Source organism: Pseudophryne corroboree, chromosome 9, assembly GCF_028390025.1.
Source record: "Pseudophryne corroboree isolate aPseCor3 chromosome 9, aPseCor3.hap2, whole genome shotgun sequence".
Lineage (NCBI taxonomy): Eukaryota > Metazoa > Chordata > Amphibia > Anura > Myobatrachidae > Pseudophryne > Pseudophryne corroboree.
This window is the reverse complement of record NC_086452.1, coordinates 396,639,817-396,666,090: the sequence shown is the minus strand read 5'-3', so window position 1 is coordinate 396,666,090 and position 26,274 is coordinate 396,639,817. Positions and strand designations below refer to the sequence as shown.

The window sequence follows — 26,274 nt, the reverse complement described above, 5'->3', positions numbered from 1 at the left end:
CAGCATCCTCTACGGAGAAGGAGAAATAGATTTACCGGTAGGTTTAAAATCTTATTTTTAATTACCTACCTGTAAGTCATTTTCTTGTAGTCCGTAGAGGATACTGAGCGCACGCCCAGTGCTTTGTTTTTTCCTGCACTATTACTTGGTTAAGTATTGTTGGTTCAGCTGTTGCTGTTCCTGGTTTAAAGTTTGGTTAGCTTGGCTTTCTTCTAGTTTGTGTGTGCTGGTTCGGAATCTCACCACTATCCTTTTATATCCTTCTCTCAAAGTATGTCAGTCTCCTCGGGCACAGTTTCCTAGACTGAGTCTGGTAGGAGGGGCATAGAGGGAGGAGCCAGCCCACACTATCAATTTCTTAAAGTGCCCATGGTTCCTAGTGGAACCGTCTATACCCCATGGTACTAATGTGGACCCCATTATCCTCTACGGACTACGAGAAAAGGATTTACCGGTAGGTAATTAAAATCCTTTTTTTTTCCGGTAGACATAATTTTAAGATGAGAAACTCTCCTGTTGATAAAATAGAGGATTCTCAAGGGTTTCTTTGTACACTGCACAATCATTTCTTCCTGTAACAGAGAAACTGCTGCTTACAACATGAAGACACACGAGGAAGGAACCAGTATCTTGCTTAAGCGGAGAGTTAACATTTGCTAGAACATCAGATGTGTGATTTGTGCCCTGCTTTTACATGGCGATAGTGACTGGCTGCTTAATCAGCCAGAAGGGCAGCGTTGCATCCTGCGTGTGGTTCCAGGAGGTGGGAGACTGACACCGGTTATCACTGTCTTTCATGGCTCTTCCAGGCGTGATTTGTTTTTTCAGTACAGAGAATACAGTCTGCAGCCAAGAACATAATGCAGAGCTTTGTAATGGAAGGCGCCATGCTGGAACAGACTGAGTGTGACAGATTGTGTCTCGATGCAGTGTAATGCATGGTCCTTCTGGACTAAATATACATAAGCAGAGTGTCCTTTTACCAACACTTTCCTTTATTTAAAATTCCATAACGAATGACACGCTGAGGCCTAAGAGATGCTTTGTTTGTCCAGTAGTGTGATGGAGTTAAAGAATAAGCTGAAGTTTTCTTCCTTTTTTGTTTTTAATTCCCCCCTTTTTTTACTTTGCGATTAACCACTTTCCCCTCCAGCTGTCAGAACTGTAGTACGCCAATTTCTGCACAGCTCAGGAGAATTATCGCTGCCGTCCCTTGATGTTCCAGAGCTCGGGCTGATGTTGGAAAAAATCGTTAAAAAATAATTGCCACCAGCAGGCGCTTATATTGAACCTGTAGGCCGCGCTGTTAGGTGTTATAGTAAGATATTTTTCCATTTTAAATACTTTATTTATTTTAGTGACATTGTGCACTTTTGGATCTCGCTGCAAAATAAGGAAGACCTGCAAGGTTGTCTTATATACATGTTGGTGAATCTTTGTATTCCGCACACAAAACTATGTGTGTTTTTTTTAAGGCAGTACCCTAGATAGTCCAGTGTGTAATGAATGCCAGAGCGTTTTGCACATGGCATGCCGTAATCCTCCCGTCATCAGACAGCATTGTGGAATGGCGCATTGTCGCACCAAGGAAATAGCTGTATCGCTTACTAGTGTGATGCTGCTGTTTTATTATTTTATAGGCTGTGTTTGTAAAACGACGCAGCTGATTGGTCTGTTGGTTATCTCTCGCCAAGATTTGATAAATCTCCCCTCAGATCTTGACACAGATATAGTTATAGTTATAAACTGAATTGCCGAGATAAGTTGTAAGTTACTGTACTATGTAACAAATTCTCCTGCTAGCGGTGTATTTATATTTTAATTTGAGTTTGCTGTTGTGAGAACTCTGCATCACCACTGTCCGTAACAGCTAAAACCACAAGACACAGCCTTTAGATGTCAATATAAAAAAAACCCATAAATGACAAAGCATCCACTATGAGCCAGTATGTACATAGCACTATACGCAGCTTGCTGCTCACATTCAGGCTTTAGCACTGTGCCGGACTGCTGAAAATCCCCTGTACTAGCAGTATGATGGCCAGCTAGCATGCCTGTTTGTTGCACACTGGAAGAAGCCATGTTGTGAGATGAACCATTCATGAAACACTTATCTTTCTGCTGCGGGGTACACTGGGCTCCACAAGGATACATTGTGGTGTAGAGTAGGATCTTGATCCGAAGCACCAACAGGCTCAAAAGTTTTGACCTTCTTCCCAATATGCATAGCGCCACCTCCTATATCACCCCGCCTCCGTGCACAGGAGCTCAGTTTGTAGTTGGTGCTTGCAGTGCAAGCATGTAACAGGAAGAGCTGCTCACAGCAGCTCTATAAAAGCTTTTTCTGAGGAAAAAAAGAAGACTGCAAGGGCTGCAGCAGAGGCACAGATTGTGCTGGATGTCAGTAGACATTGCCTGCTGCAGCTCCATCTCTCCCCCAGCGGCGCTGTACACTCCCGAGCCCTGGTTGCCGGGTACCTACAGCGGAGGCTTTGGTTTTCTTCACGTTAGACACACACGGCTGGGGCTCTCCAGGATCGCGTGGCCGCGCTTCGGGAGGTGGTAAGTGGGTCCCGTTTGCGGGACCCGGTCTTTATCGCGAACCGGCGCGGTCAGTGGGAGGCGGCCTGCGCGCGCTTGCGGTGGACACTGTGGCAGTACAGGCGATCCCACTAGATCACCAGGGCATGGGCGCAGGTCAGGTTTTCTCTCTAAACCGGTTTTTATATTGCCCACAGTACCCGGTGGTTTTGCCAGCAGAGGGGATAAGGCTTAGACCTGAAGCCCCTCCCCCAGCCCGAGGGCGCCATTTTCAGCAAGTGTTCCTGTCCTGGAGCTGCATTTCTGTCTTTTCCTCACTCCCTGTCAGTGTCTGCGGCACCATTATTCCTCAGTTCACTGTTCCTGGGACTGCTTGGGCAAATCCTCCTATGTAAAGCCGCCTGGTTGTCAGCGCTGTGCCTTTACATGACACTTAAGTATTCTACCTGCCTTTTTAAACAGTGATAGTTAAGAAAGAGTGCAGTTTTTATAGTACAATTACCCTGTGATATACATCCAGTTCTTACTGTGTACTGTTATATCTATTGTTATAGAGCTGTGTAAGCTAGTCCAGTGCAGTATTATTGTCCGTAATAACCTCTGCATTGTACAAACTGTGACTTTCTGTGTGTGCATTTGATAGCTGAGTGGTGTCCATTTCGTGTCTTTCACTCAACTTGCTATCCCTATATTCCATAACCTGAGGGGGCTTGGTGCGTCAGGTGTTATCTAATATAGGATTTTCACAAAGATATACTGTATTACGTATTTTTCTCTGTGATTTAATCACCATATCTCTCCTTTATCTCTGCTAGTGCTGACTACACTGCGCAGGGGTTTAGGTTTAGGGATTTAGTGCTGCTGATAATTGTACCGTTACCTCATACTGCAAGTTATATCATGTCTGCTTCTGAGGGTAACGGTTCTGGGGCGGAACACACTGCTGGTGTTGCTGAAGCCACAGGCACATATGAGGAGAATATAGCAGCTGTGGGTTCTGGTTCTGGGGGCTCCTTACCCCCCAGTGGGACTGTGGCAACGGTGGCACATACTGACCCACCGTGGGCCGCCTTTTCCACGCTTCTGCATACGCTAGTTCATAAACTAACACTCCCTATGGGACCCCCAATGCCGGTACAACCGTATGTGGTCCCTGCAGCTAACCCGCCGTGGGCGGACGATTTATCTGCTCAATTAAAGAAGTTGAACCAGTCCTTGACTACTAAAAAGTCTGTCCAACGCTCGCCTAAGTCCAAGAGGTCCTCTAAGCTAGCGCTTGTTTCCTCACAATCCACTGCTGTCACTGACACCTCGTCTGATGAAGACGGCACTTACACTGACCCCACAGGTTCTGACTCAGATACGGCTGATGGGGAGGGTAGTTCACATGTGGATGTTCCTGATCTTTTGGAGGCTATTAAGTTAATTCTACAGATTACGGATGATCCCGAGCCATCCGTCCCTCCTAAGAAACCAGATAGGTTCAAGCGTCAGAAGGTGGTTAAACAAGTTTTACCTCACTCTGATCACCTAGTGGATATACGTCAGGAACCCTGGGAAAACCCGGGTACGAAGTTTGTGCCTTAAAAGAAGTTGCTAGCTCGCTATCCCCTCGCGCCAGAGCTGTCTAAGAATTGGGAAACGCCTCCTCCAGTGAACTCATGTGGCTAGGATTGTGGTTTCCTCAGCTCTACCTGTCACTACCGTCACGTCTCTAAAAGAGCCTACGGATAAACGTGTGGAGGGTTGTCTGAAAGCGATTTACACCCTCATGGGTGCTGCACAAAGGCTCACTATTGCTGCTACATGGGCTGCAGAGGCTATTGAAGCATGGGCCTTGGAGTTAGAAGCTGAAATCTCCTCTGACCATGCTAGACCATGCTTGTCATATATTGTCACAGCGTCTCGATATATTAAGAGTCGGCTTCTGATGCCGGTATACTAGCAGCCAAGGCCTCTACTACGTCAGTCCTGGCTCGCCGGATATTATGCCTGAGATCCTGGTCTGTGGATCTGGACTCTAGAAAAACCCTGGAGGTACTCCCTTTCAAGGGAGATATTCTGTTTGGGGAGGACTGAAATAAGATAGTGGCTGACTTGGCTACTGCCAAAACTGCCTGTCTGCCTTATACCGTTCCTTCTGTGTCGAAGGCTAAAGGTACGTCCTTCCGCCCCTTTCGTCCTCCAGGTAAAGCAAAAGGTCAGGCGTACCATAAGCAGGCCCGCAATTCTAAACCTGGTAAGCCGAAGCCCAAAAGAGACTGGGCTGCCCGTCAGCCAGCTGCCAAGACCGATAAGCCTGCCGCATGACGGGGCGGGCCTCCCCCAGGGTGGGGGGCCGGCTTCTAGGGTATACCCAGGAATGGTTGAAGACCACTTTAGATGCCTGGGTACGGGAAGTCGTCACTCGAGGTTACGCCATAGCCTTCAAAAACCGACCCCCTCATCGATTTTGCCAGACAGACGTCCCTTTGGCCCAGACAAAGGCAAAAACTCTACACTCGGTGGTACAGACCCTCCTAGATACAGGAGTCGTAGTATGGGTGCCCCTTGCTCAGAGGGGGCGGGGGTACTATTCTCTTCTGTTTCTAGTCCCGAAACCGAATGGGTCCTCCCGGCCCATTCTCAACCTCAAAGCATTGAACAGGTTTGTGAAGATTTCCAAGTTCCGTATGGAAACCCTTCGCTCTATAGTTCTGGCCTTGGAACCTGGGAACTACATGGTCTCCCTGGACATACAGGATGCTTACCTGCATATTCCTATAGCAGTGTCACATCAACAATACCTGAGGTTTGCTATTGGCAACATCCATTACCAGTTTCGGGCATTACCTTTTGGTTTAACAATGGCTCCGCGAGTCTTCACCAAAGTTATGGCGGTGATGACGGTGGTACTCCGCCGTCAAGGGGTCAGGATACTGCCGTATCTGGACGACTTGTTAATCCTGGCAAATTCCCCAGATCTTCTACGTCATCTGGATATGACGGTCCGGTTTCTACAAGCCCACGGGTGGCTCATCAACTGGAAGAAGTCCTCCCTGGTCCCTGCTCAGAGCATGGTGCACCTGGGAGCGCTGTTGGACACTCACAACCAGAGGTTGTTCTTGTCTCAGGAGAAAGTCCTGAGCTTCAGGACAGGATTCGTTGCTTCCTTTCTTGTTCGCAAGTGTCGATACATTCGGAAATGCAGGTGCTGGGCCTCATGGTATCCGCATTCGACATGGTGGAGTATGCTCAATTCCATTCTCGCCCCCTCCAGAGGCTAATTCTAGCCAAGTGGGACGGCCTGCCTCACCGGTTTAGGTCTCACATGATCTCATTGACTCCGGAGGTTCGTCTGTCGCTGCTCTGGTGGCTTCAGGACCAACAATTGTGCAGGGGCCGTCCCTTCTGGATATCCAACTGGGTCCTTTTGACGACAGATGCCAGTCTAAGAGGTTGGGGCGCGGTGCTGGAGCAGCACTCCCTTCAGGGTCGGTGGACCAAGGAGGAATCTCTCCTCTCGATCAACATTCTGGAATTGCGGGCGGTCTTCAATGCGTTGAACCTGGCCCAGCATTTAATTCAGAACCGTCCTGTTCAAGTACAGTCGGACAACACCACCACAGTGGCTTACATAAATCATCAAGGCGGCACTCGAAGCCGTTTGGCAATGAAGGAAGTCTCACGGATTCTACGTTGGGCGCAACGCCATCTACCGGCAATATCGGCAATATTCATTCCGGGAAACCTGAATTGGGAAGCGGACTTTCTCAGTCGTCAGGACGTGCATGCCGGCAAGTGGGGCCTCCATCCAGAAGTGTTTCAACTCCTCGTGGAAAAGTGGGGTCTTCCAGATGTGGATCTGATGGCGTCTCGACACAATCACAAGGTTCCGGTCTTCGGAGCAAGGACAAGGGATCCTCAAGCAGCATTTGTGGATGCGCTGGCGGTGCCGTGGAGGTTTCGGCTGCCGTTCGTGTTCCCTCCGGTGTCACTCCTGCCCAGGGTAATTCGGAAGTTCAAGCAAGAAAAAGGAAATCTGCTTCTCATAGCTCCGGCGTGGCCCAGACGGCACTGGTTCTCAGACCTGCAGGGCCTATCGTCAGAGCGTCCAATTCTATTTCCACAACGCCCAGACCTCCTCGTACAGGGCCCCTGTGTCTACCAGGACCTAGCCCGGCTGTCTTTGACGGCGTGGCTCTTGAAGCTTCCGTCTTGAGGGCTTAGGGTTTTTCTGAAGAGGTCATTAAAACTATGTTGCGGGCCCGGAAACCGGCTTCTGCTCGGATTTACCATAGGGTCTGGCATTCCTACTTTGTTTGGTGCGCATCTAACAATTCTGACGCTTCAAAGTTTAGTACAGCCAAGCTTTTGGCTTTTCTGCAGCAAGGTCTAGAGTTAGGCCTGCGTCTGGCCTCCCTCAAGGTTCATATTTCTGCCTTGTCGGTGTGGTTTCAGAGAAAAATTGCGACTTTACCTGATGTTCATACTTTCACTCAGGGTGTGTTGCGTATCCAACCTCCCTATGTCCCGCCTGTGGCTCCTTGGGACTTGTCGGTGGTTTTGGAGGCGTTGCAAGAGCCTCCATTTGAACCCCTTGGTTCAGCTGACCTTAAGTGGCTTTCCTTTAAGGTGGTGTTCTTGCTGGCTATTGCCTCTGCTAGAAGAGTGTCGGATCTGGGTGCCTTGTCTTGTAGTTCCCCATATCTGATTTTTCACCGTGACCGGGCGGTTCTTAGGACTCGTCCCGGATATTTACCTAAGGTGGTTTCTTCGTTCCACCTTAATCGGGAGATTGTGGTTCCGGCCTTTGTCTCTCCTGATTTGTCTTCCAAAGAGCGGTCTTTGGATGTGGTACGGGCTCTCCGTATCTATGTGAAGAGAACTGCTTCTGTTAGGAAATCTGATTCTCTCTTTATTCTGTTTGGATTTCACAAACGGAGCTGTCCTGCTCACAAGCAGACTTTGGCCAGATGGATTAGAATGGTGATTGCACATGCTTATGTGAGGGCTGGTCTGTCAGCTCCTGCTCACATTACGGCCCATTCTACTCGGTCTGTTGGACCTTCTTGGGCGGCCCGCCGTGGTGCGACCCTTGAACAATTGTGCATGGCGGCTACGTGGTCCTCAGTGAACACGTTCATTAGGTTCTATGCCTTCGATACCGCCGCTTCCCAGGATGCTTCCTTTGGACGCCGGGTTCTTGTGCCCGCTACTGTGCGTCCCCTCCCATAAGGAACTGCTTTAGGACATCCCCAATGTCTATCTTTGTGGAGCCCAGTGTACCCCGCAGCAGAAAACGAGTTTTATGGTAAGAACTTACCTTTGTTAAAACTCTTTCTGCGAGGTACACTGGGCTCCACAAGGCGCCCACCCTGACGCACTTAGCTTCTTTGGGTTGGTATGGCATTAGCCGCTGACACGTCTCCTGTCAGGAGAGTGTGGTGTTTGTGGCAACTGGCAGTTGTCGTCTCTTTTACTTGCTACTGCATTGGGCTGGTTAACAAAACTGAGCTCCTGTGCACGGAGGCGGGGTGATATAGGAGTCGGCGCTATGCATCTTGGGAAGAAGGTCAAAGCTTTTGAGCCTGTTGGTGCTTCGGATCAAGATGCTACTCTACACCCCAATGTCTATCCTTGTGGAGCCCAGTGTACCTCGCAGAAAGAGTTTTAACAAAGGTAAGTTCTTACCATAAAACTCGTTATTTTCTATTAAACAATACCTCATCGTCTGCAAAATTCATAGTAGTGCCGCTGGATCCCAGTGCATTGATGGGGTTGGGTATGATATGTCGACAGTCATAATGTTGACATTCATCATATAGACAGTGATGAAATGTCGACAAGTTAGAATGTCGAGACAAAGACCCTGGTGACCCAGTGGTGACTTACCTTCTCCTGATACATGCAGCAGTTTCAGTGTTGTCCGGGTCACACCTCCCATCCTCCACAGCGTTCCAGTAATTAATTCTCCGTTATCCATAACACCCCCCTTCCCCGCAGTCTACCTTTAATGTCTGCATTACACCTGTCAACATTCTGAGAATGTTGGCACATTGCCTATTGAAAATTAATTTTGTTGACATCATAACTGGTGGCATTGTAATGTTAGCTATTTGACTTTATCCCCAATGATGGGTTCCGCTCTTTCTCAGTGTGGCTGCTTACACAGTGTGTAGGTTACAGTAGCTTTTTAAATATATTTCTCCTTCGTCCTAGAGGATGCTGGGGACTCCAAAAGGACCATGGGGTATAGACGGGATCCGCAGGAGACATGGGCACACTATAAGACTTTGAATGGCTCCTCTCTCTATGCCCCTCCTCCAGACCTCAGTTAGATTCTGTGCCCAGAGGAGACTGGTCACACTCTAGGGGAGCTCTACTGAGTTCCATAAAAAGACTTTTGTTAGCTTTATTATTTTCAGGGAGCACTGCTGGCAACAGGCTCCCTGCTTCGTGGGACTGAGGGGAGAGAAGCAGACCTACTTCTGTGAGACTGATAGGCTCTGCTTCTTAGGCTACTGGACACCATTAGCTCCAGAGGGTCCGATCACTTGGGTCGCCTAGCTGCTCGCTCCCAGAGCCGGGCCGCCGCCCCCCTCACAGAGCCAGAAGATCGAAGACAGGTGAGTAACCGAAGCAAAGAAGACATCGGAAGGCGGCAGAAGACTTCAGTCTTCCTGAGATACCGCGCCCCGCGCCATTGCTTCCGCTCACACAGGCACTGCATGGGTGCAGGGCGCAGGGGGGGCGCCCTGGGCTGCAATAAAAACCTCTTTTAGACACTATCTGGCTATTTTAAGGTGCATAGGCATTATATGTGACCCCCGCCAGTATAATCTCAGCGGGACCGAAGCGCGCCTTGTAGGGGGCGGAGCTTCCTCCTCAGCTCTGACCAGCGCCATTTTCTCTCCACAGCTTGCTGCAGAGACGCTGCTCCTGGCCTCTTCCACTGCTGTCACAAGTAACAGGGTGTTGAAAACAAAGGGGGGAGCACTTAATTTTGGTGTTGGTTGTATTATATTACAAGCGCTGATAGGTCTGGGGCATAGTGCTTTTCAGACAGGTGTGGCGCTGGGTGTGAGCTGGCAAACTCCTCTGTCTCTCTGAAAGGCCTTGCTGTGGGTCTGTCCCCTTTAGGCCAGTGTGTTTGGGGGTGTCGGTACGTGTGTGTCGACATGGCGGAAACTGAATGCTCTTCCCAGGAGGAGGTTAGTGTGAGAGCTGAGCAGAATGAAGGTGTGACTCTGTCGGCACCGCTGACTGCTGATTTGGTTGACATGTGGAATGTGTTGAATACCAGTGTGGCTTTGTTACATAAGAGGTTGGACAAATCTGAGTCTCAGAACCAAGCATGGAGGCAATCCATGGGAGACGTGGTACCACACACTCAGGCCCCCTCGGGGTCCCAAAAACGTTCATTTACCCAGGTAGCAGACACTGATACCGACACGGATTCTGACTCCAGTGTCGACTATAATGATGCAAAGTTGCATCCTAAGGTGGCTAAGAGTATTCAGTACATGATTGTGGCTATAAAAGACGTGTTGCATATTACGGAAGACCCCGCTGTCCCTGAGACAAGGGTCTGTATGTATAAGGGCAAGAAACCGGAGGTAACGATTCCTCCCTCTCATGAACTGAATGCCCTATTTGAAAAAGCCTGGGAAACGCCAGACAAAAGGTGGCATATTCCCAGGAGAATTGCTATGGCATACCCGTTTCCTTCTCAGGATAGGGTTGGGTGAGAGGCAACACCCACGGTAGACAAAGCTCTAACGCGATTGTCCAAGAAAGCGGCGCTACCGTCTCCTGACATGGCGACCCTTAAAGATCCTGCTGATCGGAGGCAGGAAGCTACCTTGAAATCTATTTATGTCACGACAGGTACACTGCTCAGGCCGGCTGTGGCTTTGGCGTGGGTGAGTTACGCGATTGAAAAGTGGGCAGATAACTTGTCATCGGATATAGACACCCTGGATCGGGATAGCGTGCTTTTGACACTGGGTCATATCAGGGACGCTGCAGTCTATCTAAAAGAGACGGTGAGAGATATTGGCCTGTTGGGATCAAGGGCCAATGCCATGGCGGTCTCGGCTAGAAGGGCGTTGTGGACTCATCAGTGGAATGGTGATGCTGATTCTAAGAAGGCTATGGAGGCTCTCCCCTACAAGGGTGGAGTTTTGTTTGGTGAAGGCCTCGCGGACCTGGTTTCTATAGCTACCGCAGGTAAGTCCTCTTTTCTGCCTTTTGTTCCTCCACAGCAAAAGAAAACGCCCCCATATCAGATGCAGTCCTTTCGGTCGCAGAAATTCCGGAAAGAACGTGGGTCATCTTTCCTTGCGGCAAGAGGTAAGGGTAGAGGAAAAAGATCGCCGGCTGTGGCAGGCTCCCAGGAGCAGAAGTCCTCCCCGGCTTCTACCAAATCCACCGCATGACGCTGGGGCTCCCCTGCGGGAGTCCGCACCGGTGGGAGCGCGTCTTTAACGCTTCAGTCAGGTCTGGGTTCTCTCGGGCCTGGATCCTTGGGTGCTGGAAATTGTGACCCAAGGATACAAGCTGGAGTTTCAAGACGTGCCTCCACGCCAATTTTTCAAATCGGCCTTGCCAGCTTCTCTTCAAGAAAGAGAGGTAGTGTGTACGGCGATACAAAAGCTGTGTCAGCAGCGAGTCATTGTCGAAGTTCCCCCGTCACAGCGGGGAGAAGGGTTTTATTCAAGCCTGTTTGTGGCCCCGAAGCCGGATGGCTCGCCCAGACCGATTCTGAACTTTAAAATCCCTCAATGTGTACTTCAAAAGTTTCAAATTCAAGATGGAATCTCTGAGTGGTGATCTCCAGTCTGGAGGGGGGGGATTTTATGGTGTCAGTCGACATAAAGGATGCTTACCTACATGTCCCCATTTATCCTCCTCATCAGGCGTACCTGAGGTTCGCTGTTCAGGATTGTCACTACCAATTTCAGACGTTGCCGTTTGGTCTTTCCACGGCCCCGAGGATTTTCACAAAGGTAATGGCGGAAATGATGGTGCTCCTGCGCAAGCAAGGGGTCACAATTATCCCGTACTTGGACGATCTCCTGATAAAAGCGAGATCACAGGAGCTGTTACTAAAAAACGTTGCGCTCTCACTGCGGGTGCTGCAACAGCATGGCTGGTTCCTGAATTTGCCAAAGTCGCAGTTGATTCCGACAACTCGGTTGCCGTTTTTGGGCATGATTCTGGACACGGAACGGCAGAGGATTTTTCTCCCATTGGAAAAAGCTCAGGAAATCCAGAACATGGTCAAGGAACTTCTGAAACCACCAAGAGTGTCGATTCATCAATGCACTCGAGTGTTGGGGAAAATGGTGGCGGCCTACGCGGCCATTCCGTTTGGCAGGTTCCATGCAAGAACGTTTCAGTGGGACCTGCTGGACAAGTGGTCAGGGTCCCATCTGCAGATGCACCGAAAAATAACTCTGTCCCCCCGGACCAGGGTTTCTCTCCTGTGGTAGCTCCAAAGTTCTCACCTTCTAGAGGGTTGCAGGTTCGGCATCCAAGATTGGATTCTGGTGACCACGGACGTGTGTCTCCGAGGTTGGGGAGCAGTCACACAGGGAAAATGGTCAAGCCAGGAAGCTTGTCTGCACATAAACATTCTGGAATTAAGGGCCATCTACAACGGCCTGCTACAAGCGGAACATCTTCTTCGCGACCGGCCCGTCCTGATTGTCGGACAACATAACAGCCGTGGCGCACATAAACCGCCAGGGCGGAACAAAGAGCAGAGCGGCGATGGCGGAGGCCACCAAGAGCCTTCGCTGGGCGGAAAAACATGCAAGCGCCCTGTCAGCGGTCTTCATTCCAGGCGTGGACAACTGAGAAGCAGACTTCCTCAGCAGACACGATCTCCACCCAGGAGAGTGGGGTCTTCATCAAGAGGTCTTTGCAGAAGTGACAAGTCGTTGGGGAATTCCTCAAATAGACATGATGGCGTCTCGCCTCAACAAGAAGCTTCAGACATATTGTTCCAGGTCGATGGACCCTCAAGCAGTAGCAGTGGACGCTCTGGTGACACTGTGGGTGTTTCAGTCGGACTATGTGTTCCCTACACTTCCACTCATCCCAAAGGTGATAAGGATCGTGAGAAGAACAAGGGTTCAGGCGATACTCATTGTTCCAGATTGGCCTCGGAGGGCCTGGTATCCGGATCTTCAGGTATTACTCACAGGAGATCCTTGGCCTCTTCCTCTAAGAGAGGATCTGTTACAGCAAGGACCGTGCGTGTTCCAGGACTTACCGCGGTTGCGTTTGACGGCAGGGCGGTTGACCGCCAAATCCTAGCTAGGAAGGGTATTCCCGGGGAAGTCATCACCACCCTACTTAAGGCTAGAATGGAGGTAACAGCGAAGCATTATCACCGTATCTGGAGAAAATATGTGTCTTGGTGTGAATCCAAGAAGGCTCCTACGGAAGAGTTTCACCTGGGGCGGTTTCTCCATTTTTTGCAATCAGGTGTGGATGCAGGCCTGAAGTTGGGCTCCATTAAAGTGCAGGTTTCGGCCTTATCAATTTTCTTTCAGAGGGAATTGGCCTCGCTTACTTAAGTTCAGACGTTCGTGAAAGGCGTACTACACATACAACCTCCATTTGTGCCCCCAGCGGCTCCATGGGACCATAACGTGGTGTTACAGTTCCTGGTTTGAACCTTTACAAACGGTTGAGTTGAAATTTCTCACTTGGAAAGTGGTCATGCTATTGGCCTTGGCGTCCGCAAGGCGGGTGTCCGAATTGGCGGCTTTGTCTTACAAAAGCCCCTATCTGATCTTCCATGAGGATAGAGCGGAGCTGAGAGCTCGTCAACATATTCTACCGAAGGTGGTTTCTTCGTTTCATATGAACCAACCTATTGTGGTGCCTGTGGCTACTGAAGCCTTGGCTGATTCAAAGTCTTTTGATGTGGTCAGAGCTTTGAAAATTTATGTAACCAGAACGGCTCGGGTGAGAAAAACAGAGGTGCTGTTTGTCCTATATGCGGCCAACAAGGTTGGCGCTCCTGCTTCTAAGCAGACTATTGCGCGCTGGATCTGTAATAAGATTCAGCAGGCTCATTCTACGGCTGGATTGCCGTTGCCGAAATCGGTGAAAGCCCATTCCACTAGGAAGGTGGGCTCATCTTGGGCGGCTGCCCGAGGCGTCTCGGCATTACAGCTTTGCCGAGCAGCTACTTGGTCGGGGTCAAACACTTTTGCAAAGTTCTACAAGTTTGATACCCTGGCTGATGAGGACCTCATGTTTGCTCAATCGGTGCTGCAGAATCATCCGCACTCTCCCGCCCGGTTTGGAGCTCTGGTATAAACCCCATGGTCCTTTTTGAGTCCCCAGCATCCTCTAGGACGAAGGAGAAAATAAGATTTTCATACGTACCGGTAAATCCTTTTCTCTTAGTCTGTAGAGGATGCTGGGCGCCCGTCCCAGTGTGGACTCTATCTGCAGTACTTGTATATAGTTATTGCTTAAGTTACACAAAGGTTGTGTTTGGTAAGGGTCAGGCTGTTGCTGATCTGTTTTTTTGTTCACACTGTTAACTGGGTTTAATTAAATGCCATGTTGTACGGTGTGGTGTGAGCTGGTATGTATCTCACCCTTAGTTTAACAAAATCCTTTTCCTCGAAATGTTCGTCTCCTCTGGGCACAGTTCCTATAACTGAGGTCTGGAGGAGGGGCATAGAGGGAGTAGCCAGTTCACACCCATTCAAAGTCTTATAGTGTGCCCATGTCTCCTGCGGATCCCGTCTATACCCCATGATCCTTTTGGAGTCCCCAGCATCCTCTATGGACTAAGAGAAAAGGATTTATCGGTAGGTATTAAAATCCTATTTTTATTAGTAAGCTGTGTGATAAACTGTGTTTGGAATACGTGAATCCCCAATAATGGGTTTGTGCCCTCTGGAAGATGTGGAGCGTAATGGATGTAACATATAAAGGTGTGGCATCATACTTGATATTATTCATGGATCTATTAGCTTTTCATTGTACTCTGGTCACTGTGTAGATGGCTTGGACTCCCTGCATGGTATAGATTGAGTGGTAATGAGGTGGGGATTGTTTGTGTCATTATGTTGTCTCATTGTGTTTTAGGGTGTTCAGCAGAAACGTCCGACAGAAGCCCAGAACGCCATTCTCCGGCGCCATTTCTTGGAGCTGACGCAGAGCTTCATCATTCCTTTAGTATGTGGCTGACATTCAACACTTCTTTACCTTCATCACCTCTCATGGTCGCTGTTTGGGTTTATTCTCTCACTGTCCTCTTATTTCTGCTTCACAGTCATGTTATTTCTCTTTCTCACTCCGCTACTACAGGTTGTCTCCCATATCCGAAAATCCAACATCAAACATATTCCAAAATCCAACATTTTTTGAGCTTGACACCTTTGCTTTCTGATTGTTTCGTGCACCAAATTATTTCTAATTGTATAAAACGACCTTCAGGCTGTGTTTTATAAGGTGTATATGAAACATAAATGCATTTCACGTTTAGTCTCTGGTCCCATCCCTAGGTCATCTCATTATGGTATGCAGATATCCAAAATACAGAATATCTGAAATCCAAAATACTTATGCTCCCAAGCATTTCGGATATGGAAGAATCAATCTGTACTACAGCATTCAAAGCATTGCATGTAAGGGAGCTGTAATATGAGACAGGAGAGTATGTCCCACTGGTGTCTCCCATTGTAAGTGCTGGTTTGTGACTAAGCTCCTCTACGTAATACCCCAGGCAGGTGGTTATTATATTACTTTCTGTTTTCCTATAGGAGCGTTATGTGGCCAGCCTGATGCCCCTGCTGAAGAGTATCTCTGCATGGAAGGTGAGTTGCCATTATAATGTCATTTATACTATATGCCTTTACAAGTGCTTCATATTCCCCTCTACCTCCGTGTATTGTCCCTGCAGAGTCCTCCACAGCTGAAGCCCTTCAGTCAGGAGGAGTTTATGAAAACACTGGAGAAGACCGGGCCTCAGCTTACCTCTCGGTTAAAAGGAGACTGGATCGGCCTATACAGGTTGGCGTTTATAGTGCATCAAGATATTACACAGCACTATGCTTTCATATGATGTCTGTTCAGCTACATCCGCCTCTGCCCCATTGTAGCTTATAGTCTAAATTCCCCAGATGTGGGAGGTGGACAGTTTCGGACTGGGGCATTTAGGGCTCACCATGGATATGCAGTCATAGCAGCTCCCTAAGGGGTGCTGCCAAGCACCATTGAGTTGTGGGCAGATGTTAAAAGGGGACGTGTACATCCCGTGCGGGACAAGAATAGCGGCAAACTGCAGTGTATAAAGAGAAAGTGTAAATAGGGTCAGTTTCACATGTAATACTGTATGTTGCAGAATGACAGAGGTGAAATATGTATCAATAAACACCTATTATTTCTATGGATAAACACATTTACAAAAACAAATTCTAAATAACAATTGATGCTTGAGCAGAGGGCGATCTTGTAAGGTGGTTGTAGGTGCTATGATTCCCACTTCAATGGGGAGATCCAATTCAGCGCAATGGCAGCGATATCCAGGCCCAGATTGGCACATAACAGCCCACAACATCCAGAGTTTTACCGCCACCCCATAGAGGTGCGCTGGAATTGAATGTCCTATGTGGCTGGCTTCATACCAGTGTAACCTATGGCTCCCCAGTGATTAGAGGAACTACAAGTTTCAGCCTGTCTGTGGTTAGGTCATGCTGTGCTTTGTAGTACGCAACACTGAAGAGCCATAGTCATTGATAAAGGTAAACGGTCATTGATTGAAAGTGAAGGAGAATGTCCATCCACGGGGGAAGCGTGTATTGCTGTACAATGTTCATATGTATATACACAAATAGAAATATGATATTTTAAAGGCCCTCAGAATAAAAAAAAAACATCTTTCATATAAACTATCCTCTTAGTCCATATTAGGTACTTCGTGGAGGTGGTCATGTTTTGAGCTTACAAAATATAAGGGCCCCCTTGAGAAGCCTTATGGCATGTTAGGAACTTGGTGGAGGGGCTGGACTGCACACCCTAATTTTACACATAATAAGAGGTACTACCATGCGGAGACTTGTAGTGCCATGCAGAAAAACGAAAATGCAGATGCACACTCTAAGCACTAAGAACACTGACAATACACTCTGCAGTTAAACATGGAGTCTAAATAAGGTTCTTAGCACGTTTGTCCAAAAATGCATGCTCACTTACCATGTCAATGTGAACTTCATCAGTTAGGTCCCTAACATCCCTAATATTGACACATTATAAACATTTATCCAGGTCTTACTTATAATAGTGCCCATTGTAATATGTAGACAGCAATGCAAGGAAGTGTGCTGGTCCAGGCAGGAGGAGTCTCTACCCTTCAAGTGTACAATATATACACAAATACAGGAGAAAAGGGGAGGGGCTGGACTGCACACCTTAATTTTAATCCATTAACCACTTAACAGGCTAATATTGTTTCCAAAAAATGTAGAACTTGTTGGGTTTTCCATGATTGAATTAGGTGAAGAACACCTATTTAAAATATATCCAATACGATTTTATATAGGAGAAAAGGTAAGGGGCTGCATTTTAACATTTCTCCAGCCGTTGCTTATGTCTGCAGCTGCAGGGTGGGGGCATCATTGGAAGCACAGAGGGGAGGAATCCAGGAAGCAAAGGAACCATGAGAACCTTCTGATAAGTGGCAGCTGCAGGAAGATTTTCTTCCTGCAGCCGCACAGTGAGCTTTCTGACTGGTCAGATGCGACCACGCCAGGCAAGTGGTTAAGGGACTTATAGAGAAGTCTGAGGGCATACAAGGGGCATGTAGAGGAGTGATGAGATATTCTGATTTATATATATATATATATATATATATATATATATATATGTGTGTGTGTGTGTGTGTGTGTGTGTGTGTATATATATATATATATATATATATATATATATATATATATGTGTGTGTATAGTCTTTTTTTTAGGAGCTTGACTTAAAAGGAAAAGATTAGACTACCTCATGACAAAAGTCCGAGAAACCATGCATCTGGGGGTTGGCTCCTAGCAGACAAAATGCTGCATGCAGTGTTCAAGGTGAATGCTGTTGGCTACAACTGTAAACTAAATAATCCTGTGACACTACAAGGAGCTGTCATTCAGGGCAGGAAGGCCAGGTAGGAAACTGCAGTCATAATTACTATTAAGCCAGCTAGCATTGGACCGGCAAATAATGAAAATTTACTTTAGAATGCGGGCCATAATTCACACATATCTTTTCTTTTACCTTTCCAAGTACTCTAAAGTACATTGTTGTTGTCTGAGACCGATACAACTAGAGGTACTAAATAAATAAATATATATATATATATATATATATATATATATATATACACACACACTGCAGTACAAGTGCACATTCAAACAATGTGTTAGTAAAAAAATTGTTCAAACCATAACATAAGACTGCAAATATAACCATGGAAAACTGGAGACACGTCGGCTCATTAGTAGGATCCTTACAAGTCACCTTTTAAGGATCCTATATGATGCATCCTGGTTTTTGTTTGTTTTTTCAATTTTCTACAGTATTTTATACAATTTTATACTTCGAGTGTTTAGTGAAGAGTAAAGGACATTAAACTGGCCATCTGTTCTATTTGCCTTTTAAGAGATAATTTACGGCACTCGTACACAGAGACCTTGTTGTGACTCCTGCTTTCAGTAAGTGATGTGTGCTCACAATGCGGCAGATTACATTTATTAACTTGCTGTCCAGGAAGATTCTCTTACATTCTCTGCCGCCACGACAGCAGTTTGACGTTGACCTATTCATGATGCCATCTGCCAAAACAGGGGAACACTACTTGGTGCCATAAATCAGATCAAGTGTAACATTCTCTGATATGGCACTCGGGAACCCTAAGGAATGGATAGAGAACAATGTATGGATTTATGCAGCCTCTAGTGATAATTCACACCCACATCAGAAGTGGCATGTGATGCCCTATATACATTGCTGTCCCTGGTTCTGGGGCTTTACTTGTATTTCTTTTTCATCCACTAGGGGTCACTGGAGTACTCTTGGGGATATGGACGGCTTCCGCAGGAACAGGGCACTGAATATTCAAATTCAGTAACACTCCTCCCCTCCATACTCCCAGAGTACCTCAGTGTTTTTTCTGTGCTCGTCGGAGCAACAGGGCTGGTGTGGGGGGCTCCCACACTTAGTGAATATTTTATTTTTATTTTTACAACTTCAGACGCATCCCTTCCCAGTTTCTACTATAAACAACGGTCCGGGATAGTGCCGCTGCACGAAGCAGCGCATGGCGTGTCGGTCCTCACAAAGAGCACCCTCACTGCCACACGTAGCTCACTACCTGCTGCAAGAGCTGGACGGAGCTTACAGAAAGAAGCCCCGTCGCAGCCATGAACTGCTGCAAGAGCTGGACGGAGCTTACAGGAAGAAGCCCCGTCGCAGCCATGAACTGCTGCAAGAGCTGGACGGAGCTTACAGGAAGAAGCCCCGTCGCAGCCCTCCCTACAGGAGACAAGGTATGCTGGGGGGACGGGGCGGTCAGCTGTGTGGGGTCCGTGTTGTATGCTGTGTGGGGTCCGTGTTGTAACCGCCGCCCGCACCCGCCTCTAATCCCGGCCGCCCGCCCCAGCCGCTCCGTCCGCGCTGTCCGGGGCTCGGCGCCCGCCGCAGCACAGCCCCGCTGCCAAGAGCCGCTCCGGCCCGCCGCACTCCGTGCACACCCGCCGGCCACACTTCCGTCACGGCCGCTCTCCTTATAGCGCGCTCCCCGCCTCCCTGCACTTACTCCGGACAGGTCCGGCTACCGCTCACCGCTGAGACACAGCGCTACACGGAGCACAGGGGGAGAGGTCTGCACACAGGCATGTATTGTATTGTATTGTAACCTGCCCTGTGATTCTAACTGTAAGCATGGAATGTGGGCCTTTTTTAACATGTTTCCTGTGTCTTCCTATGATTCCAGAACGTTCCTGTACTACATCTCTACTCCACCGGGGGCGCAGGGGTGTAAGGGGGAATTTCCTATCAGGTTTTATATAGTACTGGCCACGTGCACTGCACTGCGGCCATATATATATATATATATCTCCTATATATTTGCCTTGTGTGTGCCTGGCACTCTAACGCTGGGCGGAGTTAGAGGCCTGGGTGGAGTTACCAGCTCCTGGCCAGAACTGAGCAGCACACACGTCATCCCACCACCATCTCCAACCAGGTACGCAGCACTCAGACCACAGGCCACCCTCCCCACAAGACCAAGGTACACTCTCTTCCCCCTCTGCAGTGTGTACAGCCGCCGGCATCCCTCTACACGCCGCGGCTACATTCACCCTACTGATTACCTCACACACTCCGGCCGCACAGCGGACTTTTAAGACCCCCCCCCGCTAATTACCACACACACTCCGGCCGCACAGCGGACTTCTCCCCCCTTCCCCCCCGCTAATTACCTCACACACTCCGGCCGCACAGCGGATTTCTCTCCCCCCCCCCCCCCCTCCGCTAATTACCTCACACACTCCGGCCGCACAGTGGACTTCTAAGACCCCCCCCCCAGCTAATTACCTCACACACTCCGGCCGCACAGCGGACTTCTCCCCCCCCCCGCTAATTACCTCAAACACTCCGGCCGCACAGCGGACTTCTTCCCCCACCCCCCGGTAATTACCTCACACACTCCGGCCGCACAGCGGACTTCTCCCCCCGCCCCCCCGCTAATTACCTCACACACTCCGGCCGCACAGCGGACTTCTAAGCCCCCCCCCCCCGCTAATTACCTCAAACACTCCGGCCGCACAGCGGACTTCTAAGACCCCCCCCCCCCCCCCCCCCGCTAATTACCTCACACACTCCGGCCGCACAGCGGACTTCTAAGACCCCCCCCGCTTATTACCTCACACACTCCGGCCGCACAGCGGGCTTCCCCCCCCCCCCCCGCTAATTACCTCACACACTCCGGCCGCACAGCGGACTTCTCCCCCCCCCCGCTAATTACCTCAAACACTCCGGCCGCACAGCGGACTTCTTCCCCCACCCCCCCGCTAATTACCTCACACACTCCGGCCGCACAGCGGACTTCTAAGCCCCCCCCCCCCGCTAATTACCTCAAACACTCCGGCCGCACAGCGGACTTCTAAGACCCCCCCCCCCCCCCCCCCGCTAATTACCTCACACACTCCGGCCGCACAGCGGACTTCTAAGACCCCCCCCGCTTATTACCTCACACACTCCGGCCGCACAGCGGGCTTCCCCCCCCCCCCCCCGCTAATTACCTCACACACTCCGGCCGCACAACGGACTTCTAAGACCCCCCCCGCTAATTACCTCACACACTCCGGCCGCACAGCGGACTTCTCCCCCGCTAATTACCTCACACACTCCGGCCGCACAGCGGACTTGTCCCCCCTCCCCCCCAGACGCCGGCCTCCCGCTCCACGCCCCTGGTACATTCACCCCCCCCTAATATCTCACACACCTCAGCCATGGCACCCCCACACAGTCCCGCAGCAAGCCCACCGACAGCACGGACGCACACACTCCTCAACACCGCCCCATACAGACTGACTCCTGTCCACTGTGCACTATGCCCACATCGTCCCGCAGCACACCGCCCGCAGCACGGACGCACATATTCCCCAGCATGGTCGACCACAGGCCACCCTCCACACAAACACTGTCTTCCCTCCCTGCACACACTGTACAGCCGCTTAACCCCCTGCCAGCCCGCGCCCACACAATCCCGCAGCATTACGCACACACCACACTTGCATACAGACCCCAGCACGCACGCACAGCGGACACCCTCCCCACAAGCCCCACACACACTACCTTCCATCCCTGCACACTGTGTGCCACCGGACCCCCTCCCCACACCACTAATACATGCACCACCACCAACATCTGACACACTACAGCCACGGCACACCCACAGAGTCCCGCAGCACACCCGCACACACTCCCCAACACCCCCACACACAGACTACTTTCCCCACAAGCCCAACACAAACTGTCTGCCGACCCTGCACACTGTGTTACGCCCCGTTCACACACCTAGCCTACAAACCACCCTCTCCAACATCGCTCACACTACATCCACATAGTCCCGAAGCACGCCGCACACGCACATTCCCCACCTAGTATATATATATATATATATATATAACACACCTTAGTAACAATTTTACTGAGTCGTGCACATGTCTGTCTTTGTTTATTGTGTTGTCTGTCTGCATAATGAGTACGGCACCAGCAAAGACTAAAAAAGAAGTTTTACTGCAATGTCTGTACATGAATCTACCACATGTTCAGTATGTTTTGTAGGTTTCCATTCCGGAACCCGGTTTCATTTCTATGTTACGCAAATGTAATGGCTGGGTTGCAATTAGAATTGGCCGCCGCTCGACACGAGCGGCAAGATCGGAGTCTCGGATGAGACCGGCAAATCTAACGGAGGAGTCTCAGCCGTTGCAAAGGTCCAACTTCACTTTGGCAGACATTGATAATGACCAGTGCGTCAGTCTCTCAAGTTTACAGAGACTAAGGAGCCTCTAACAAAACGACAGAGATCTCCAATGGGGTTCTTATTTAGGATATCTTAATAAGATGTTAGTAGAAACACAAAATAACCGAATAACCGGTTCTATACCTTCTACTTACCCGTTTCCACACAGTGACATCTACATTGGAGAATCCGCCATTGGTGGATTCGTCTGTGTCAAACCTTATAAAGACCCTTCAGACGTAAGATAGATTTGGGTCACTAAGGCGCTCTTTGTATGGGAACAATGACGATCACGTTATACTTATCGTTAATCAAATTTGAGAAGCTGCTGAGTATCTATGTACAGCTTCTGCTGCCGGCTGTTAGCTCGCTTCTCGCTTTTCATCGTCGCTAGTTACAGCACGACAAGTACTCTGGCTGCGTTCTTGGCAAGCGGAGTCAGAGGTCAAAAGAACGGTGGCCAGAAGTTGTTTGGTCCTAAATTGGACAAATGCATTTCTCAGGCCAAGGCGGGGGGGGGGGGGGGGGGGGAGGGGAGAGTCTAGTTTCCTGCCATTGCCTCCACCGGTACCAAGACGGAAATACTCTGGTCCGACGTTCAAAGCCTTTAGGCTTCAGTCCTTTCAAGGCTGTGGTAGAGAAACAGCCACGCCTTGTATCGCCAGGGCGCTAAAGTCACCAACAAGCCAGTGGCTTGACGGGCTCCCAGGCCATCTCGGATTTCCAATTGTGGGAGCGCGCCTTCAGACGTTACATTTGCCGGGATTCCAGACATCCACTGATGGATGTATCCGCTATTTAGTGTTAAAAGAAAGCTGTCTCCCGCCACTGCGCTTTTTCAAGACAGGACTGCCTCTGTCGGACGACAAGAAGGCGTTTTGGCAGATTGCCATTCAGTCTCTGCTGGATTCAGCAGTTTTTAATTCCAGCCCTGGTACACCAACAAGGTCAGGGTTATTATTCCCGTCTGTTTGTGGTACCGAAGCCGGAGGGCTCCGTCATAGTCTCAATCAGTAAGTCACTTACTACAGATTGCAGATGGAATTTCTGCGGTCAGTAATTGCAGATTTGGAGCCACAAGATTGCATGATTGCGCTTGATCTCAAGGATGCGTACTTACACATTCCGATTTGGTCACCTCATCAGAGGTTCTTGCGTTTTGCAATACGCCACAACCATTAACAGGCTCTACCGTTTGGCCTCTAGTCAGCGCCTCGGGTATTCACCAAAGTGATGTCTGTGATGATAGCTCATCTCAGATCCCTGGCAGTGACAATCGTTCCGTACTTAGACGATCTGCTCATAAAAGCTCCGTCTCAACAGATGCTCCTCCAACTTGCGCTGCAAACGTACACCACGGTTGGAGTGTCAACTTCAAGAAATCGCATCTAATTCCATCTCAACGACTTCAATTCCTAGGTATGATTCTCGATACGGTAAATCAAAGAATTTACCTACTACAACAGAAAGTACAGATTAACATCTGGTACAATTAGTGCTCAAGCCACGCACACTCTCGGTACATTTGTGTATTCGCCTATTAGGAACAATGGTGGTGGCTTTCGAAGCGCTTCAGTTCGGAAGATTTCACTCGCGTCCATTTCAACAGCATGTGCTCGCACAGTGGTCGGCCTCGCATCTGCAGATTCCCCACAGGGTGAGGTTGTCGGCAAGGGCGAGGGTGTCTCTACTCTGGGGCTCAAGGTACACAATTTAACCGCAGGCGGCGGCTGGAATTGAATAATTCTAACGGCAAACGTGAGTCTCAGAAGTTGGGGAGCTGTAGTTCAAAATTGTCAGCGACAGGGTCTCTGGGCGGATCACGACAGATTGCTGTCTATAAATGTCCTGGAACTCCGCGCAATTTACAATGCACTACGACAAGCAGTACACATGCTTCCCTCTCAGACTGTCCAAGTGCAGTCAGACAACGCGACGGCAGTCGCATACATCAACAACCAAGGAGGAACGAGAAGCCGCATGGCAATGCGGGAAGTAGCTCGAATCCTCAATTGGCCAGAATACCACCAGGTGATATTGTCGGCAGGGTTCATTCCAGGAGTGGACAACTGGGAGGCGGATTATCTCAGCCGTCGGGGTTTTCATCCAGGAGAATGGGCATTAAATCCAGAGGTGTTTCAAATGTTGGTCCACAGGTGGGGTTACCCTCAGGTGGACCTGATGGCATCTCGCCACAATTACCAAACGCCCCAGTATGTGTCCAGAACGAGAGATCCAAGGGCAGTGGCGGTGGATGCTCTCACAATCGCGTGGCCGTACAGCCTCGTGTATCTGTTTCTACCGTTTCGGCTGCTCTCTCGGTTGCTAAAACGGATCAAAAGAGAGTCCGTCACAGTCATACTAGTGGTGCCTCATTGGTCTCGGAGAGCTTGGTTCTCGGATCTCCGCGGACTACTGGCAGACGATCCTTGGACGCTCCTACTACGTCCAGACCTGTTACAACAGGGTCCGTTCTTTTACCCCGATTTAGCGCGGCTGCGTTTGACGGGGTGGCTGTTGAGACCGCCCTCTTAAGAAGAGAGGGCATTACAGTATCGGTTATACCAATCATATTACGAGCTAGGAAGCCGGTTACGGCAGCTCATTATTACAGAATTTGGCGTGCCTATATAGGTTGGGGTGAAGCTCGGAAGTTTCCGACATCATCTTTCAAGTTATCCCGTCTTTTGTTATTTCTACAGACGGGGTTAGATGGAGGACTGCGTTTATCTACACTAAAGGTGCAGGTATCTGCGTTGTCAATTTATTTTCAAAGACGATTGGCTCTATTGCCGTCGGTACACACTTTTCTACAAGGTGTCCTCAGAGTACAGCCTCCATTCATTCCACCTACAGCGCCATGGGACTTGAATCTGGTTTTAGATTTCTTACAGTCTTCATATTTTGAACCCTTACAGCAAGTGGATATTAAGTTTCTCACTTGGAAAACAATTTTTCTTCTAGCCTTAGCTTTCCTTGTCATGCAAGCCACCGTATTTGGTGTTTCATGATGACAGAGCGGAACTTCGGACGAATCCCGCTTTCTTACCAAAGGTAGTGTCATCTTTTCACATCAATCAACCAATAGTAGTTTCTGTGTTAACAGCACATTCTGGAACTCTGGATGTGGTATGCGCATTACGCGTTTATGTATCCCGAACGTCTACAGTTCGTAAGACGGATACGTTGTTTGTTTTCTATGATGCTGCCAAGATGGGTTGGCCAGTTTCTCAGCAGACCTTATCCAGATGGATAAAACTGACTATACGTCAGGCTTACCTTAATGCTAGGTTACAGCCGCATACATCAGTAACAGCTCATTCCACACGTTCTGTGGGAACTTCATGGGCAGCTGGTCGTGGAGCTTATACGACGCAGCTTTGCCGTGCGGCTACATGGTCTTCAGTGCACACGTTTGTGCGCTTTTACAAGTTTGATACGTTTTGCGGCATCAGCATCTAGCTTTGGCCGCCTAGTGTTACAGGTGTCAAACAGCTCTCCCGCTCACGGGGGGAAGCTTTGGTACGTCCCAAAAGTACTCCAGTGACCCCTAGTGGATGAAAAAGAAAATAGGATTTTGGTACTTACCAGGTAAATCCTTTTCTTTGAATCCATAGGGGGCACTGGACGCCCACCCAGAGCAGTTTTTACCTGGTTTGTGGTAAGCTCAGGGGATCTTATGGTAACACATTTTCACCGACTGGTTCAAATTTTCTAGTTCTATCGGTTATGGTGTCAACTGTTTCGTTGTCGGTTACGTTATGTGTCAACTTTATGGTTGTCCGTGATGTTATAGGTAATTCTCCATTGTCAACCTCTCTATCGCTCCTGTTCGGCTCAGTAAAAAACACTGAGGTACTCTGGAAGTATGGAGGGGAGGAGTGTTACTGAATTTGAATATTCAGTGCACTGTTCCTGCGGAAGCCGTCCATATCCCCAAGAGTACTCCAGTGCCCCCTATGGATTCAAAGAAAAGGATTTACCTGGTAAGTACCAAAATCCTATTATCTGTTATCTGCGCATAGGAAACTTGTGTTATTGTATGAAGGACACCCCCATGCTTGCCATAACCTTTCTCTCTTGTAACTGAAGGCACTTTTTGCGGTCACCAAACTTTGACGGATGGTTCAGAGCTCGCAGAAAAGAAATGATGCAGAAACTAGAAGCTCTTCAGCTTGAAGCACTTTGTAACGAGGTAATCTAA

The 26,274-nt window shown here is 49.1% G+C and overlaps 1 protein-coding gene across 2 annotated transcripts in view; it reads left to right on the top strand.

The window, feature by feature from the left end:
• Positions 1-26,274, top strand: part of DENND6A (DENN domain containing 6A) — a 138,760-nt gene that overhangs the window by 71,092 nt on the left and 41,394 nt on the right. For both annotated transcript variants that reach the window (XR_010186961.1, XM_063940861.1), the window contains exons 15-18: positions 14,644-14,733; positions 15,321-15,374; positions 15,461-15,570; positions 26,163-26,265. Coding sequence is in view for 1 of the 2 variants with exons in the window: in XM_063940861.1 (XP_063796931.1) it covers positions 14,644-14,733; positions 15,321-15,374; positions 15,461-15,570; positions 26,163-26,265 (357 nt within the window). In the remaining variant the exon portion in view is untranslated. The remainder of the gene's footprint in view (positions 1-14,643; positions 14,734-15,320; positions 15,375-15,460; positions 15,571-26,162; positions 26,266-26,274) is intronic.